This window comes from Epinephelus moara, chromosome 22 (genome assembly GCF_006386435.1).
Source record: "Epinephelus moara isolate mb chromosome 22, YSFRI_EMoa_1.0, whole genome shotgun sequence".
NCBI classification, from domain to species: Eukaryota; Metazoa; Chordata; class Actinopteri; order Perciformes; family Serranidae; genus Epinephelus; species Epinephelus moara.
In genome coordinates, this window is record NC_065527.1 from 41,679,115 (window position 1) to 41,696,461 (window position 17,347).

At 38.8% G+C, this 17,347-nt stretch overlaps 2 protein-coding genes across 6 annotated transcripts; one reads left to right on the plus strand and one right to left on the minus strand.

Annotated features, from left to right (window-relative positions):
• Nucleotides 1–419: 419 nt before the first annotated feature.
• LOC126383637 (nucleolar protein dao-5-like) lies at nucleotides 420–11,575 on the minus strand. 3 transcript variants are annotated; one of them, XM_050034211.1, is made up of 18 exons: nucleotides 11,416–11,575; nucleotides 9,370–9,489; nucleotides 9,180–9,281; nucleotides 8,934–9,086; nucleotides 8,695–8,841; nucleotides 7,165–7,293; nucleotides 6,907–7,032; nucleotides 6,720–6,821; nucleotides 6,472–6,624; nucleotides 6,235–6,381; nucleotides 4,695–4,823; nucleotides 4,436–4,561; nucleotides 3,998–4,150; nucleotides 3,761–3,907; nucleotides 3,174–3,326; nucleotides 1,583–1,702; nucleotides 1,042–1,191; nucleotides 420–956 (listed from the first exon to the last, which is right to left on the minus strand). In XM_050034211.1, exons 1-18 carry the CDS (start codon nucleotides 11,465–11,467, stop codon nucleotides 886–888), a joined length of 2,280 nt encoding a protein of 759 aa, XP_049890168.1. In that variant the 5' UTR covers nucleotides 11,468–11,575; the 3' UTR covers nucleotides 420–885. The 3 variants fall into 3 exon arrangements, with proteins under 3 accessions (XP_049890168.1, XP_049890167.1, XP_049890169.1); XM_050034210.1 differs by having other exon boundaries at nucleotides 3,168–3,326; XM_050034212.1 differs by lacking the exon at nucleotides 6,720–6,821 and having other exon boundaries at nucleotides 3,168–3,326.
• On the plus strand, nucleotides 10,085–17,339 carry tekt1 (tektin 1). 3 transcript variants are annotated; one of them, XM_050034214.1, is made up of 8 exons: nucleotides 10,085–10,783; nucleotides 14,310–14,498; nucleotides 14,602–14,767; nucleotides 15,004–15,132; nucleotides 15,261–15,398; nucleotides 15,592–15,817; nucleotides 16,282–16,478; nucleotides 16,890–17,339. In XM_050034214.1, exons 2-8 carry the CDS (start codon nucleotides 14,333–14,335, stop codon nucleotides 17,047–17,049), a joined length of 1,182 nt encoding a protein of 393 aa, XP_049890171.1. In that variant the 5' UTR covers nucleotides 10,085–10,783; nucleotides 14,310–14,332; the 3' UTR covers nucleotides 17,050–17,339. The 3 variants fall into 3 exon arrangements, with proteins under 3 accessions (XP_049890171.1, XP_049890170.1, XP_049890172.1); XM_050034213.1 differs by lacking the exon at nucleotides 10,085–10,783 and adding an exon at nucleotides 13,133–13,228; XM_050034215.1 differs by lacking the exon at nucleotides 10,085–10,783 and adding an exon at nucleotides 13,133–13,228 and having other exon boundaries at nucleotides 15,028–15,132.
• Nucleotides 17,340–17,347: the final 8 nt, after the last annotated feature.

Here is a 17,347-nt window from a genome sequence, read left to right on the forward strand (position 1 = left end):
TTGACCTTTGACCTTTTGGATCTAAAATGTCCTGACATCATTTCATCTTATTAGACATTTGTGTGAAATTTTGACATTAGCTATGGATTCTTGAGTTATAGCCAATTCTTGTTTGTGGTCAAAGTGACCTTTGACAACCAAAATCGAATCAGTTAATTGTTCAGTCCAAGTGGACGCCTGTGCCAAATTTTAATAAATTCCATCAAGGCATCATTGAGACATCATGTTCACGAAAAAGGGATGTCGTTTTCTAAAAATACTTTGACAGCCCTCTGAGACAAATGTGTGGTTTTTGGAAGCATAAATACAACTGACTTGACTTACAATTTCAACAGAATGAAAATTTCAGACAAGAATAAAGACAAGGAATTGTGGGTGTGTGGCAAGTCATCTGAAATAGAGATGGACTCATCTGATATGAATTTCATGGTGAAAACAGTTTAATCCAACACAACAGATTTCCACTACAACATGCTGAAAATGTCGTTCACATGACGGCAGAAATGTACTATAATTTAAACTAATGCATGTAAAATTATTCTCCTAAAAAACTAAAACCAGAGACAGTCAATAACAACAATGGGCACAAATGGTAAAACAACATAAAAGGCTGCATAAAATCAGGTACCTACAACATTTTATACCAAACTTAAAAACAGGAGTAAAAATACCAACACCTTAAACAAACATGTATGTCCTGCATATAAAACACATTGATGAACTTTACATAAACACTTATTGTAATTATTAGGAGTTGTCTCTCCAAAAGATATACAACACTTAAGAAAGTCCCTCAAACTCTGTAGCCACTTGGTGGCTTGAACTTCCCCATCCAGATAGTGCAAGGTCATAAAACGCCATATCATCAACTTCTGTAACGTCCGCTTATTCTTCTTCTGGTGATTCCTCTGAGCCCTCGGACTCCTGCTTCAAGGTCTTTTCATCAATCGCTGTTGCTGTTTTGGAGTGTAAGAATAATGTTACTTTTTATTTTAAAGTTTTATTGCAGCATCAATAATGACTTGATTATGTAATCTGTACCTGCACTGCTTTTGTTCAGGCTCCCTGTTCCTGTGTCCACACCTTCTTCACCATCACACCTCCTTAGTATTATTCTCAGGAGTTTGGTCACTTGTGGGTGTCTAGCCGCTTTGATTAAGGGTTCATCGTCTGAACTGTTGCCTGATGACACTGAAAAATTATTAATGAAACACACGTTTGACAGAATATAGAAAAATGCTTCACAATACTACGTTTTCTTGAATATTCGTTTGTCCAGTGAAGGGTTTTGCTGAGGAACAACATTATCTGGCCTCTAGAAACAGTCTTACACTGTTGGTGTTATGATATGCATTTTCATTTCTGTTACCTCTACTTGCCAAGACTGGCTTTCTGGGAGTTGTGTTCCTGTTCCTCTGAGGTGACACCTTCGGTTTGTGTGTGCGGTTCTTATTTTTACAAGACTAATCAAGGGTCATCATTATTTAATCACAGGGACACAACAGACACAGCCGCAAGGATTAAAAAAATGTTTTCTTCCATATCATATGCTTTGTTCATGTCATGATGACTGCTACAGTACCTTGTCTCTTTCTTGACGCTCTGCTCCTCGATGCAGTTGTCGTCTTTGTGTTTTTCTTCATTGGTTTCTTCCTTCTGGCAATAAGGTTCACCAAGGGAACATCATCATCTGAGCTGCTGTCTGAGAATAAACAGTCAAATACAATGAATAGACCCTTTTACAACAATGATGACATATGCAAAAGTGCGCATGCAATATGGCAATGGAAATGTGGTGGAGTGCAGTAGCTTGTGAAGTTATGCAGGTGCATTAACCACCAATTTGACAAATGGTGACCGACTCACAGATATGTGTGCTATTAGTGAGTGGGTAGAAGACATTAGCAAGTGGCCAGATATATACACGTATTTGGTGGAGAAACCTAGTGTGTACACTAAAGAGAGATTATACATATGCAAGTCACTAGATGGTTACAACTACATTACATTATTATTACTAACATGATTTTAGTCTATATTAATAGCACTGTGTTGTTATTGATGAGGGTTAAGGCCCGAACATACTCGGGCGGAACATACGCGGAACGGACTCCGCGCACCAGTGACTGCTTGGCATGTATTTTTCACATCGCGTGGATTTTTCACGGACATTTTTACAGGAAACTACAACGCGGAAGTGCGCTCGACTATGGAAGCCCGAATGACTGCGGACATTCCTCGCGGAGTCCGTTCCGCTTATAGTACGCCCGAGTATGTCCGGGCCTTAAGTGTGGTTGTTTTTTGTCTTTTTTGAGCTGCTGGACAACTGAATTTCCCTTTGGGGATAAATAAAGTTCTTTCTATTCTATTTCTATTCTATTCTGTGATCATGTACAGAATGTCAAATGCCATGACACAATGACAGCCAAAGACAAGGACAAAAGACCACTCTATATGAGGCTTGCGCTACAATTGACAAACCACAAAACTAACGTTACATCCTAACAAGGAAATGTACCTGCTGTTTGTGTTGTTGCCTTGCTAGCTTGCATAGTTCAGAGCTCAATGATACAGTTGTTATGCTAACATGAATTATGCTTCTGTTTAAAGCTTACAAGAATTTTTGATCCTGTCCTCAGTCTAGTGGTAGTCAATACGTTACAGTTTACCGAGTGCCTACATTAACTGGTGACTTTCAGCCAAATGCGTCCATAGTTGCTCATAGTAACTTCCGTAAATGGTTGGCTGGATAATAAACACAGATTAACATGTATGCTTTTGAGAGGACACCTCCATGTTCTGTTCGTGTTATCAACAGTTGCTGCCGCGAGGAGCAACTACGGCGCTTCCAGCTGTGTCACCAGTTAACACAGTCATTTGTTCATCTGAAACACCTGTTGCTCTGTGACAGGGATCCTGTCGGATTTCTGTAGTACTTAAATCTGCTGTTGGATTATTGTTTTTGACAACAAAACACTCAACAACCACATATTTCCATGCTGGCAATGGTCTTAATTCAATATTTAAAGTGTTCAAGCTTTCTCTTCATTGTTGCCAGCAGTTCACCTGAGCTGTCACTGGAAGACTATATGTTTAACTAGAACAAATAAATTGGTAAAAGTGCCATGAGCAGCCCATTTTAGATGATTTCTGAAATCCACACCTACCGGTACCCTTTTTTCTTGCTGCATTCCTTTTGGATTTCATCACTGGGGCAGCTTTTCTAGATGGAGTACCAGGTGACTTTCTCTGACGTTGGGGGTTAAGTTTCTTTTTTAGTTCACTCAAAGGTTCATCATCTGAGCTATTATCCTCATCCAATGATTCTGTGTAAGAAAAGGAAGGCAAGAATAAGTATCTGCTACAGAGAACAGCAACTTTCTGTTGATGCTGCGTAACCATGGAGATAAAATCATCATACCTTTCTTATTTGAATCAACAGATATGAAACTAGTCTTGTCCACAATACACAAATATTATTTTTTTGACTTATCAAAGTTTATTTAATTCAAAAATACGAAAAAATGTTTCCCCAGTGTTACTGTCCATCCACAGGTGAATGCAGCCATTGCTTAAAAACTGGACCTCATTAAAGGCCAAAGACTATTTGTGAATTTGTGTTTTTCTTTCACTGAAGGCACATCCTCACCATCATCATCATCTGAGCTGCTGTCTGAGGATAAGGGTTTTTTTAATCCAAGAGATTCATACTTAATTTAAATGAATACTTTGTAGCTAGTCTAATGAAACTGCTGCTTACCTTCTGGTGATTTGTCTTTACGTTTTGGCTTTGTTTTCTTGCTGTTTGCTGAAGTCTTCTGTTGTTTAGGAGTCTTCGTCAGCTTCCTCTTCATTGCTGCCAATGCTTCATCATCTGAGCTGTCACTGAGAGACTCTGTATATTTAACTAGAACACACAAAACATATTCATTTTTGGTGCAAGTGCTATGAGAAAAGCATTTAAGATGATTTTTAATTTTCACTTTTTAACACCTACCCTTTTTCCTTGCTGCATTCCTTTTGGATTTCATCACTGGGGCTGCTTTTCTAGATGGACCACCAGGTGACTTTCTCTGACGTTGGGGGTGCAGTTTTTCACGAAGTTCACTCAAAGGTTCATCATCTGAGCTATTATCTTCATCCAGTGATTCTGTGTAAGAAAAGGAAGTCAATAACAAGTATCTGCCACAGAGAACAGCAACTTTCTGTGGATGCTGCATTACCACAGAGACAAAATTATTGTACTTTTCTGCTTTGAATCAACAGATTTTTTCTTTGCAGCTTTGGAGGGCATCTTGGTGATTTTAATGAGTGGCTCATTGTCAGAGCTGTCATCTCTATTTAAATCTGAAACAGTTACATATATCAAAAGATTTAAAGACATTCACAAAACTCAGAAAACAGCTGAAATATGGTAATGACATAATGTAACCACCTGCTTTCTTGGTATTTGTGCCATTAGATTTGAGTGATGTGTCGTCTTTTGTTTTTGTTTTTTTAGGTGATGCAGAGATTGTCTTCTTTTTTATCAAAGGCTCGTCATCCGAGGAGTCATCTGAAGCTACAATGGGAGAAGATATAAACGTACAAAATTTAGTTCCTTCTGCTTGCAAAGGTCACAAATATGTCAAGTTGAAAATGTTTTACTTCAGCAGGCAGTATTGTTGGTGGTGTGTTGTATATGTTGTCCTCACCACTTCTGTCCTTTTTTGAAACACTGATGGAGCTGTGTGTGTCCTCATGTGACTGTTTCTCCTCACTGCATGACTTTATCAGGAGCTTCGAGAGAGGTACATCATCATCAGAGCAGGAGCTGCCATCCCCTGATCAGAGACACAGTGGGATAAATACTAGTCAATAAATCTCAAATTCAGTCCAGTGAAATGGTCATACACTACAACAATAAATACAACCCAGTAAACTACAGCTTTTCTGGTTTGTATATCCTGATTTTACTTTGAGTATTTTCCTGTACTTGAGCTGACTCAGAAATATTAAACAAATTTATAGTTAAAGGTATATTGTGCAGGATTTTCTAAACAACAATGTAAAGACTCATACGAAAGTTATCATTCTCAATCATCACTTATGACCCACTCTCAATGTCTGGCAGTTTATTTATCTGCTGAAACTCTGCCTTCTGCCAGTATTCTTTTATTTTATTCTTCTTTTGCTATGTTTAGGATGTGAATTTGTATTTGCTAGGATAACATACTCTGCCTTACCCTGACACTCTTGCCCTAACCGTAATCAGTCTCACTCCTCTTGCCGAAACCTGACCAACCCAACCAACGAAGGCAACGAGTACTAGCCATTTAGAAGAACAGTAGGGCAGCTCATACCCTCACTGTACTAGGAAACGCAAATTCCCATTAGGGACGTTCCTGAGCACAGTGCATAGGTGAGGTCGGGACTCTATAAAAAGGTAGTGATGAGGTGCCAGACTGTGAGCAACACACATCCAAAGGGAAGCTACAAAAATCGGAAACACAGTACTGAAAAACCCAAACATAGCAAATGACAGTGACTCTGGGGTTGGCTTTCACTTTCTCTGATGATACTGTTTACAAACAGTAACTGACATTTCCTGGATATTATACCTTCAACTACACTTCAGCAGATAATGGGAGACTAATCAAAGTTAATTTAATTCAAAAATATATAAAATTGTTTCTCCAGTGTTAAACCTCTTCCTAACATACAGTGAGCAAGCAAACCCTGGGAGATGGTGTGTGGAAAAAGTGTCAAGATGTACTACGAGCAACAACAACATTCAGGGGCCCATAAAGCCCTGAGCGGGCCAAAGCAGAGGCTTGCTGTTGCTCTGAAAATAGGTTGGAGACAGGCGTAGCTTCACTAAAACAGAGCCAGGGCAAGCACTTTTGACAAGAAGTAACATGTCGCTTAGCCTGTTAGCTGATGCACAGAGCAGGTTAGGACATCTTCATGAGGAAACACTAAACAATCTGATGTTGGCTTGCTTGCTTGCATCGCATACAACTAAGAAGAGGGGTTCTTGTCCATCCACAGATGAATGCAGTCATTGTTTAAAAACTGGACCTCAATAAAGGCCAAAGACTATTTGTGAATATGTGTTTTTCTTTCACTACAGGCACATCCTCACCATCATCATCTGAGCTGCTGTCTAAAGATGATGGGTCTTTTAAAATCCAAGAGATTTGTACTTGAATTAAATGAATACTTTGGAGCCAGTCGTTTGAAAGTGCTGTGTACCTTCTGGTGATTTGTCTTTACGTTTTGGCTTTGTTTTCTTGCTGTTTGCTGAAGTCTTCTGTTGTTTAGGAGTCTTCATCAGCTTCCTCTTCATTGTTGCCAATGCTTCATCATCTGAGCTGTCACTGGAAGACTCTGTATATTTAACTAGAACACACAAAACATATTTATTTTTAGTGCAAGTGCTATGAGAAAAGAATTTAAGATGATTTTTGATTTTCACTTTTTAACATCTACCTTTTTTCCTTGCTGCATTCCTTTTGGATTTCATCACTGGGGCTGCTTTTCTAGATGGACCACCAGGTGACTTTCTCTGACGTTGGGGGTGCAGTTTTTCACAAAGTTCACTCAAAGGTTCATCATCTGAGCTATTATCTTCTTCCAGTGATTCTGTGTAAGAAAATAGAGTTAATAATAAGTATCTGCCACAGAGAACAGCAACTTTCTGTGGATGCTGCGTTACCATAGAGACAAAATTATTGTACCTTTCTGCTTTAAATCAACAGATTTTCTCTCTGCAGCTTTGGAGGACATCTTGGTGATTTTAACGAGTGGCTCATTGTCACAGCTGTCATCTCTATTTAAATCTGAAACAGTTACATATATCAAAAGATTTAAAGACATTCACAAAACTCAGAAAACAGCTGAAATATGATGACTTAGTGTAACCACCTGCTTTCTTGGTATTTGTGCCATTAGATTTGAGTAACGTGTCGTCTTTTGCTTCTGTTTTTTTAGGTGATGCAGAGATTGTCTTCTTTTTTATCAAAGGCTCGTCATCCGAGGAGTCATCTGAAGCTACAATGGGAGAAGATATAAACATACAAAATTAATTCCTTCTGCTTGCAAAGGTCACAAATATGTCAAGTTGAAAATGTTTTACTTCAGCAGGCAGTATTGTTGGTGGTGTGTTGTATATGTTGTCCTCACCACTTCTGTCCTTTTTTGAAACACTGATGGAGCTGTGTGTGTCCTCATGTGACTGTTTCTCCTCACTGCATGACTTTATCAGGAGCTTCGAGAGAGGTACATCATCATCAGAGCAGGAGCTGCCATCCCCTGATCAGAGACACAGTGGGATAAATACTAGTCAATAAATCTCAAATTCAGTCCAGTGAAATGGTCATACACTACAACAATAAATACAACCCAGTAAACTACAGCTTTTCTGGTTTATATATCCTAATATTACTTTAAGTATTTTCCTGTACTTGGAGTCAGCTAAAGTTGACTCAGAAATATTAAACAAATTTATAGTTAAAGGTATATTGTGCAGGATTTTCTAAACAACAATGTTAAGACTCTGAAAGTTATCATTCTCAATCATCACTTATGACCCACTCTCAATGTCTGGCAGTTTATTTATCTGCTGAAACTCTGCCTTCTGCCAGTATTCTTTTATTTTATTCTTCTTTTGCTATGTTTAGGATGTGAATTTGTATTTGCTAGGATAACATACTCTGCCTTACCCTGACATTCTTACCCTAACCGTAATCAGTCTCACTCCTCTTGCCTAAACCTGACCAACCCAACCAACGAAGGCAACGAGTACTAGCCATTTAGAAGAACAGTAGGGCAGCTCATACCCTCACTGTACTAGGAAACGCAAATTCCCATTAGAGACGTTCCTGAGCACAGTGCATAGGTGAGGTCGGGACTCTATAAAAAGGTAGTGATGAGGTGCCAGACTGTGAGCAACACACACCCAAAGGGAAGCTACAAAAATCGGGAACACAGTGCTGAAAAACCCAAACATAGCAAACGACAGTGACTCTGGGGTTGGCTTTCACTTTCTCTGATGATACTGTTTACAAACAGTAATGGACATTTCCTGGATATTATACCTTCAACTACACTTCAGCAGATAACGGGAGACTAATCAAAGTTAATTTAATTAAAAAAAAATGTAAAATTGTTTCTCCAGTGTTAAAACTCTTCCTAATATACAGTGAGCAAGCAAACCCTGGGGGATGGTGTGTGGAAAAAGTGTCAAGATGTACTACGAGCAACAACAACATTCAGGGGCCCATAAAGCCCTGAGCGGGTCAAAGCAGAGGCTTGCTGTTGCTCTGAAAATAGGTTGGAGATAGGCGTAGCTTCACTAAAACAGAGTCAGGGCAAGCACTTTTGACAAGAAGTAACATGTCGCTTCTTCGCAACTTCATGAGGAAACACTAAACAATCTGATGTTCGCTTGCTTGCTTGTTTGCATCGCATACAACTAGGAAGAGGGGTTATTGTCCATCCACAGGTGAATGCAGTCATTGCTTAAAAACTGGACCTTATTAAAGGCCAAAGACTATTTGTGAATTTGTGTTTTTCTTTCACTACAGACACATCCTTATCATCATCATCATCTGAGCTGCTGTCTGAGGATAAGGGTTTTTTTTTTTAATCCAAGAGATTCATACTTAATTTAAATGAATACTTTGTAGCCAGTCTAATGAAACTGCTGCTTACCTTCTGGTGATTTGTCTTTAAGTTTTGGCTGTGTTTGCTTGCTGTTTGCTGAAGTCTTCTGTTGTTTAGGAGTCTTTGTCAGCTTCGTCTTCATTGTTGCCAATGCTTCATCATCTGAGCTGTCACTGGAAGACTCTGTATATTTAACTAGAACACACAAAACATATTTATTTTTGTCAATTTTTGGTACAAGTGCCATGAGCAGCCCATTTTAGATGAATTCTGAAATCCACACCTACCCTTTTTCCTTGCTGCATTCCTTTTGGATTTCATCACTGGGGCTGCTTTTCTAGATGGACCACCAGATGACTTTCTCTGACGTTGGGGGTGCAGTTTTTCACAAAGTTCACTCAAAGGTTCATCATCTAAGCTATTATCTTCTTCCAGTGATTCTGTGTAAGGAAAGGAAGTCAATTATAAGTATCTGCTACAGAGAACAGCAACTTTCTGTGGATGCTGCGTAACCATAGATAAATTTATCGTACCTTGCTGCTTTGAATCAACAGATATTTTCTTTGCAGCTTTGGAGGACATCTTCGTGATTTTAATGAGTGGCTCGTTGTCAGAGCTGTCATCTCTATTTAAATCTGAAACAATTACATATATCAAAAGATTTAAAGACATTCACAAAACTCAGAAAACAGCTGAAACATGGAAATGACATAATGTAACCACCTGCTTTCTTGGTATTTGTGCCATTAGATTTGAGTGATGTGTTGTCTTTTGTTTTTTTAGGTGATGCAGAGATTGTCTTCCTTTTTATCAAAGGCTTGTCATCCGAGGAGTCATCTGAAGCTACAATGGGAGAAGATATAAACATACAAAATTTTAGTTCTCTTTGCTTTCAATGGTCACAAATATTCATTCATGTCCATAACCGCTTATCCTCTTGAGGGCCGCGGAGGGCTGGAGTTTATCCCAGCTGGCGAGAGGCAGGGTACACCCTGGACAGGTCGCCAGACTACCACAGGGCTGACACACAGAGACAGACAACCATTCACGCTCACATTCACACCTACAGCCAATTTAGAGTCACCAATTAACCTATCCCCAACCTGCATGTCTTTGGACTGTGGGCATGGAAGACAGAAGCTTCAGATACAAAGACTGCTCAAGGGACTAGGGTTTTAATAGGAACAGTGACTTAAGTGACACCTACATTTAGATCTGTGAGAAAGACATCAGTAAATAAGGCCAGAACTTGTGGTTGACAGCACACATTTTATGACCATGATGCTTGTGTATTAGTGCGATATAAGAAAAAATAGTAGAGCAACTCTTCTCAGGTGACTGAGAATGTCACTGTAGGATGTGATCAGCAAAACAAGTCCATCAATAACCACAAAGAGAGGAATATTACAGTAAAGTTGCAGTGCATAAACCCCTCATTCCAAAGATTAATGCACATTTGAGAGTTCAGTTGTGCAAAAACCTACTGGTCAACAGTGATGTGGAAAATAAAGTGATCGTCAGATGAGTCATCCCTCACATTCTTTACAAGTGGGCAAGTGCATGTGTGGTGTACACCAAGAGAACAGTAAAGGCCTGAATACTTTACCCCTGCATAGGTGTTTCACACTGCTCTTAGTCAACGGCTAAGGAAGCAGTTAGCCTGGGACCGAGAAGGCATTCACACTGGCACATCCTCATGCATCCCAAGTGGGCTAGCCCCAACTTTAGCCTAGGGCTTGCTAAGTATGCTCCAGAGCAGGGTTAGCCCCAAATCTGCAGGGTTATCCCCTGAAAATGGATTTAATCCAGGTCTAAAAATTGCCAGCGTAAAAGAAGGCTGAGTAAATAATTTAATTTTAGAATTTTAACACAAGTTACGTGTTTCAGCTGACATTTAACCTAGGGCTTGCGGATATGCCATGTAAGTCATATAGACCTGGGCTTAGGTTAACCATGGGTTAATAATGTGTGTGTGAAAAGGGGCTAAGTTAGTCCACAGTCAACTCAAGGATGACCATGGATGACCTTAGCCCTTTATCCTTTTATGAAACATTTCTATCCCAAAGCAAATGGTTCTTCCAGGATGACAATGCCACCCATACCATCCATAGGGAATGAGGGGCCACTGAATGGTTTGGTGAGTATGAACATGATGTGAATCATATGCTATGGCCTTCATAGCCACCAGGTCTCAACCCAACTGAACACCTATGGGAGAGCTTGGACTGCCGTGTTGAGCAGCGCTTCCCACCACCATCATCAAAACACCAAATCAGGGGGTCATTTTTGAAAGAACGATGTTTATCTAGAAACAGAAAGGGTGCTTCTTCCTCCAGTGACTTCAGAGACTTGGACATCAATGCCAAGGCACACTGAAACTGTTACGACAGCACATGGTGGTCCAACACCTACCAGAGACCCTTTAATGCTGGTGTTTCCTTTAAATTGTCATCCGTTTGTCCTGTTAGCTACTTCTACCGTTCAATCAGGTAAAAAAGGGGACAACCATTGGCATAGTCGTAGTTTACTGGCAGTTTTGAGCAGATTCATGACTTATCACAAGTAGAAATGGCATATTAAGTAATCTCACATATCATTTTGATCTCTCTGTTTGGTCTAAAATGGCGGCAACGCAGATCTTGTTATTGTAACGTTTATATTTATAAGCTAATTTAGCTTTTAGCTAGCATTACAACGCAGTCCCATTAAACGTCTGCCTCCTCAGCTATAACGTGCGCTAATTAAAAACAACATTGTTAGTCTAACTACCTGGAGAGTCGTGAACCACAATACTGGGCACGTCAGCTGTGCTGCAGTCCATTTTTATTTTTTTTTCTCTCAAGTCATGACTGTGAAATGGTCCCGCTTCAGGTTTAGATTAGTTTCTTCCGCTTCACTCTCTTTAGGGAAGGCGCAAGGCGTGTTTCTTCTTCTTCTGTCTTTTTTTGACGGGTTACAACCTCATGGTAAAAAGGTGCATTCCGCTAATGACCGCCACCCACTGTATCGGAGTATGTACTTTGGTATGTTCCTGTCCCAGCATATCCCCTGTGAAGTCCCCAGGTGTTACTTTTTTTACAGTGGAAAAAAGAGATACAGTACTCTTTGCTTTTGTATTTCCATTTTATGCAATTCTTTTGTACTTTTACTCCACTATCTTTGTCCAAAGCTTTAGTTATTAGACTAGATAAAAGAATGATAAAAGCCATACCAATCAATGGTTAAAGAAGACAATTTGTACCCTAAGGTCTCTGCTAGGCTGAGGCAGCTTTACATCAAAGGAATTTACTTCTGTGACAATAATTGTGCAAACAGAGTTATTAGAAACTTTTTCCTAAAGGCATGTTTCCCTAACCCAGTAAAAAGAAATTATATTCTCAAGGAATTTGATGTTGAAGAAGTTAAAAAAAAGAATAATTTCATTTCCACTTCCACTTTCTCCAATGGAGGAGGAGAGGTGAAATTCAAAATTTTAAATGAAATTTATCTAACGAAGAAATTCTTAAGATTGAGGTACATTTTTGGTACATTTACAATTGTACATTTTGAGAAAGGGAGATATTAATTTTTCTATTGTAAATCAGTGCAGTACTTCTGGAGTGACATGCAGTGTTGATATTGAGTTGTCACCTTTGACAGTGAAGACAGAAAATAAGGTTGTGGACTTTGTTCTCAATATTGTCTTTTCACTGGGGGAATTTTTCATTCATAAAGATACTTGAAGACTAAATGCAGTTTGAACCATTGGAAGAATGAGTTAATCAATGAAACTTGTTAAAGACAAGCAAGCTCTTAAATTGTTTTCATTACTAAATATATTTAAGCTAATTTAAAAAAGCCCTGTTTTTGTTTTATTAGTATGTTTTCTATATTTTTATTTTTGTGCTATTTCTGTCATTTTGTATATGGTTTTTATATGTGTTTGCTCAGCCTGAGGCAGAAGCTATGTGATGAACAGGACTTGAAAATGTGCCTTGTTTATTTGTAGCCTACCTACAAAGTTCAATATAGAGTTAAAAAAAACAACCAATTTTTCATATCCTTATAGGCCTACATTTCCTTCATAACTGTATGGTTCAACATTATTTTTCTACTTACTGTGAAGTAATATTTACATATTTTTATATTTCAATGCTACAAACTACCATGTGTGTATTACAATTACCCTGAGCAATCATTCATCATGGACATACAATATCTGAATGAGCACAGTGTGTATAGCCCATAACTGTTTATGTTATTATTTTTTTTATTCCTATTTTATTTTACTTGTTTTCTTATTTGTAGTACTTTTTCATTTTGCTTTTGTCTCTTGAGTTGCTGTAACGATTGACTTTCACTGGTATGGGATTTTAAAAGACTACCTCACTTTATCTTGGTTTTGAATTCAGAGCTTTTACTTGTAGTGGAGTACATTGAAGTTAAACATTCCTTGGTCAGATGTGGCCTACTGAAAAACTGACCGTATCCGGCCGTGACGTGTATTATCCGTTGCCACAGTAACCGTTTGTTTTACATTTGACATTTGAGAGGCAAAATTAATGACGACACATTTGGCTGTTTTTCAACCACAAGTAGTACGGTAAGATCAATATTTATTTGTTTGGTTGTTTTGTTTTGTTTTTGCCGTATTGTGTGTAATGTCTTTTTGGGTAAAGTTGTAACGCCAGTGAAAACAACCGGTGTCCGTCTCAAACCGAGTTACAGTAACGGCCACGTTAATTTCGAAGCTAGCTAACGTGAAATGCTAGCAAGTTGTAAAACTCTAAAAATGTATGTCAACAGTCTTGGCTAACGTTACATGACTAGCTACTATTATAGTAAAAGATCAGAAGGTTAATTTTATTTGTCATTTTACAACACAGAGTTGAACTACAAAAAATGAAAGCAATAGCCTACAACTGCATATAGTTGTGTAACCTTGAAACAAGAGAGAGACTTGTGTTTGTAGGGCTAACGTTATATCGAGTCATATGCAGGTTTAAGGGGTGTACCAACCTCTTTTTCTAGGCATTTGCAATATCCCCACCTATCAGCTAATAAGCAGTTGTAAAGGAGAGTAAACCCACTTGCTCCTCAGCAACCTACCCATCCAGTAATGCACTCATCTCATCAATTACTCCACTGAGTATATCTATCATAATGTAATCTCTCAAGACAGATTCTGCAATTGTAGTTGTAAAGGAAGAAAAAAAAAAGTTTTGTTTTGTTTTGTTTTTTACCGATGGATTTCCAGATTGATCATAATGTAAATAAGGTAGGAGACAAAACAAAACAAAGCAAAAGTTTCAAATATTTTTTGACATGACATTATTCTTTTCTTTATTTTACATTAAATTACATGTTACATATTTAAAGACATCACTTTACCATTAACTTAACCCACTATTCAGTATCTGGATAGGGCTTTTCAGATATCATTTTGTAATGTTCTCAATGTTCAGTGCTTTTTCAATTTAACAAAATATTTGCACAGGGTGTATTTAAGTGTTCATATTTCTTTCTCACATTTCTAACATAGATTAGTGGGTGTCTAATAAAACCTGTATAGTCTGATATGCTTTCTCAAATGGTTCTGAAGTGTTTCCAGTTCTCAGTCACCACAAGCAGCCACATTTTTCCCATTTCCTGATTATGTTTTTCCTACCTACCTACACTGTCAGTGATAAACCACCTGGGACGAACAATGTCTGTCCCGGATCGCAGTTCCCGGCAGGGTGTTGGACCCAGTCTTGTGAATATTGATGCTGTGCAGAACCACTCCAAGCTCTTCAGAGCAGACTGCATGAGGCTAATGCAGCAAGCTGACAAAGCATGCAAACTAATGCAAGGTGATGACAACAGACGACTAGGTAAGTAGGAGAACACAAATTAGGTGATCTGTGTTTAGCACTACAGGATGATGTTATAAAGATTACAGAAGTGGACTGTTGTGTTTTTTCCTCTGATGTTCAGATCAAAGAGTCAGTGACATCCAGTATCTGAAGAAGGAGTTGGAACTGCAGTTGGAGGAGATTATTGTGGAGACTGATGTCCTTATAGCACTGCAGAGCAGAGTGGTAAAAGCACTGGAGGCCTGCAAAGAGCCTCTTACAGTCACCACTCTCTGTCTGGAGGAGAGGTTAGGCTGAATCCTGAACAATCAGAAGACAAAAGCATAATATTTTGCTATTGTACAACTCAAAGTTCATACATCTCACCCTTTTTTAGATTTGGGAGCTATTGTTAGTTTTCAATAACATGAAGTTTCCACACCACTTTCTCTTACTATGAAGTGTACATATGAGAAACAAACAACTTGCTGCAGCGGTAAAGATAAGCAGATGAGTAATGTTCTTTTTGTTCTGTGGCCTGCAGAATGAAACGTTTCCCCTCTGATAGGCTACGTGATGATGTGGAAAGAGAGCTGCTAAAGGAGAAGGAGGTTATTGAGGGAGCGGCTTCTCTTCTGCAGAGTGTATTAGAGCAGATCACTGAGCAGATACGGTAAGAAAGATGGACTTCGACTATTTAGACTGTGCTTGACTTTTTTTGAAACCTGGAAGGAAAATCAAATAAGCAGATATGGTTGCCATTAAAAAAAAAAAGACAAAATACGTTATTTTGTGTTCCAGATTGAACCGATCTGCCAAGTACCATCTAGAGAAGGATCTGAAGGAGAAATCCAAGGCTCAGTGCATTGATAATTCCTGTGCCTTAAGGACTACCAATACCATCAACAACCTGCAGATCACCAATACTGAACTGCCGAGGTGAATTGATATGTTCTCGTTTTCTCCATGAAGACAGGAAAACTATATAACGTCTGTGAAAAGGCAGTTTTCAAGACCCTTTAAAATTATTTGAAATTAGTTGCATTTTCTACACAGATCTGGGAAGAGCAAAGACATTTTGTTAGTTCCAGGTCCTCATACTGTACGTTTTTTAAACTTCTCCCTCTCTCAGCTTGACAGTGACTCCAAAGCAGTGGGAGAAAATCTCAGACCTCAACATTGCCAAAGCAGTGCAGCAGAAAACCAACTCTGTGTCCCTGCGGGCCCAGGTGGAGTCTGTTCTGGAGCAGACAGCCACTGACATGCAGAAGCAGGTCCGGGACACAGCAGCAGCCCTCCAGCTGAATATCCAGAAGATCAAGTCTGCCAAGAGCCAGATGGAAGATAAACTTACCAAGGTAGCACAGATGAGTGTATGTTATATATTTGGCATAGAGAAAGAGAGTGTGATGGGAAAGTCAGGTAGATGTTACAGTAAATGTCAGTATTGAGTTTTGTATTAACATTTGAATATTAGTTGGCTAGTGATGATCTTTTCATCAAAGGGGAACTCCTTTTTTTTTCAATCTGGACCATATTGTCATATGTTTTTATGTCTAAGTGGGTCATGGGAACAACCATTTTTTAAACTGGTCCAGTATAGAAGTAGGGCTGCAGCTGGCAGCTGCGAAACAGGCCACAATGTAACCATCTGGGGCAGTCAGGTAGGTAGGATGGATGGGTGGTTAATAATGTGGTTGATTATTTGAATAGAAGTTTTGTGTTATTGACCTAATAGCTTGATTTAAGTTTCCTATTAATTTATTATGAATTGAAAATACTAGATGACCCTGGTGTGGTGTTACACCTCTACCCCTTATAGATTCTGTCTGAGTTTGCAAGCCAGCAGAGGATTCCTGAGGATCTGCAAGTGGCCATCACAAACAGTGAACAAGCTTTAAGTTTGGCCCAGGCCCGCCTGGCTTTGCGCCGGCAGAGGCCTGGCAAAGAGCAATGCCATGATCCAGCACAGTCCCAGCTCCTCGCCGAGGTCCAGCAGCTCACCACTCATATCAACAAGTAAGGCCAGGACACACTCTTCTCTGATGTGAAGGGTCAAGGCAACAAATGTTTTCAAGAGGAATACAGTGAATTATGCCAGTGTTGACACACATACACACATTATTATATCTGCTAGTTTACAAACTACCCAAGAAATCTAGAAATAAATACAACAAATGGGAAGAATTCAAGCATAATGTTTATGCAAACGGAAATTTTAATAAGTCAAAAAAGTAAAAATGTAACGAGTGTAAGAAAGCATGTATAACAGCATAATGAAGATTTTCAAATAGTGGATGATGTGGCTGATTATAAAAGATTGTCTTTCTGTTTTTAATATTGTGCTTCCCATACTGACATATATTGTTTATAGATATAACCATTTAGGACAAGTAGTTATGTGGTGTCTCTTTATCTCTGCATTCTCAGACTGCGTGAGGCGGCGTCTCAGTCAGAAGAGGAGCAGAGGGCTCTAGTTCGCTGCCAGCTGGAGCTGCAGGAGAGCATTGAGATCAAGGCCAATTCTCTCTACATTGATGAGGTCATCTGTACCCAGCACAGGGAGCCCATTATCATACATAACTTCTGAGTAGTCAGACATTCTACCTACATACACATATTATTTATTCATATAAACTCAAAACAAAAATTTGAATACAACACATTTGTTTTTGCTCCTGTTTTTCACATTTAAATAAAACACCTAAAAAAAAGTTTCTGCACACAATAGAATCATTTCTCTCAAATTTTGGTCGCGTATTTGTTAAAATCAGTATGAAGGAGCACATCAATCAATCATTAATAATTATCCATAATTATTCAAATCATTGCTAAATAATTTTCTCCCTATCAAATAATTGATTAGTTTCTTTTTTCAGCTCTACTGA

Coding starts and splice junctions, on each gene's coding strand:
- tekt1 (XM_050034214.1), top strand. CDS start 14,333: ATGTCTGTCCCGGATCGCAGTTCCCGGCAGGGTGTTGGACCCAGTCTT. Junction 14,768..15,003: donor ACTCTCTGTCTGGAGGAGAG/GTTAGGCTGAAT, acceptor TGTGGCCTGCAG/AATGAAACGTTTCCCCTCTG. Junction 15,818..16,281: donor TGGAAGATAAACTTACCAAG/GTAGCACAGATG, acceptor TACCCCTTATAG/ATTCTGTCTGAGTTTGCAAG.
- LOC126383637 (XM_050034210.1), bottom strand. CDS start 11,467: ATGGACTGCAGCACAGCTGACGTGCCCAGTATTGTGGTTCACGACTCT. Junction 7,294..8,694: donor TAAAGACAAATCACCAGAAG/GTAAGCAGCAGT, acceptor GTCTCTGATCAG/GGGATGGCAGCTCCTGCTCT. Junction 4,562..4,694: donor TTCAAAAAAGGACAGAAGTG/GTGAGGACAACA, acceptor CTCCCATTGTAG/CTTCAGATGACTCCTCGGAT.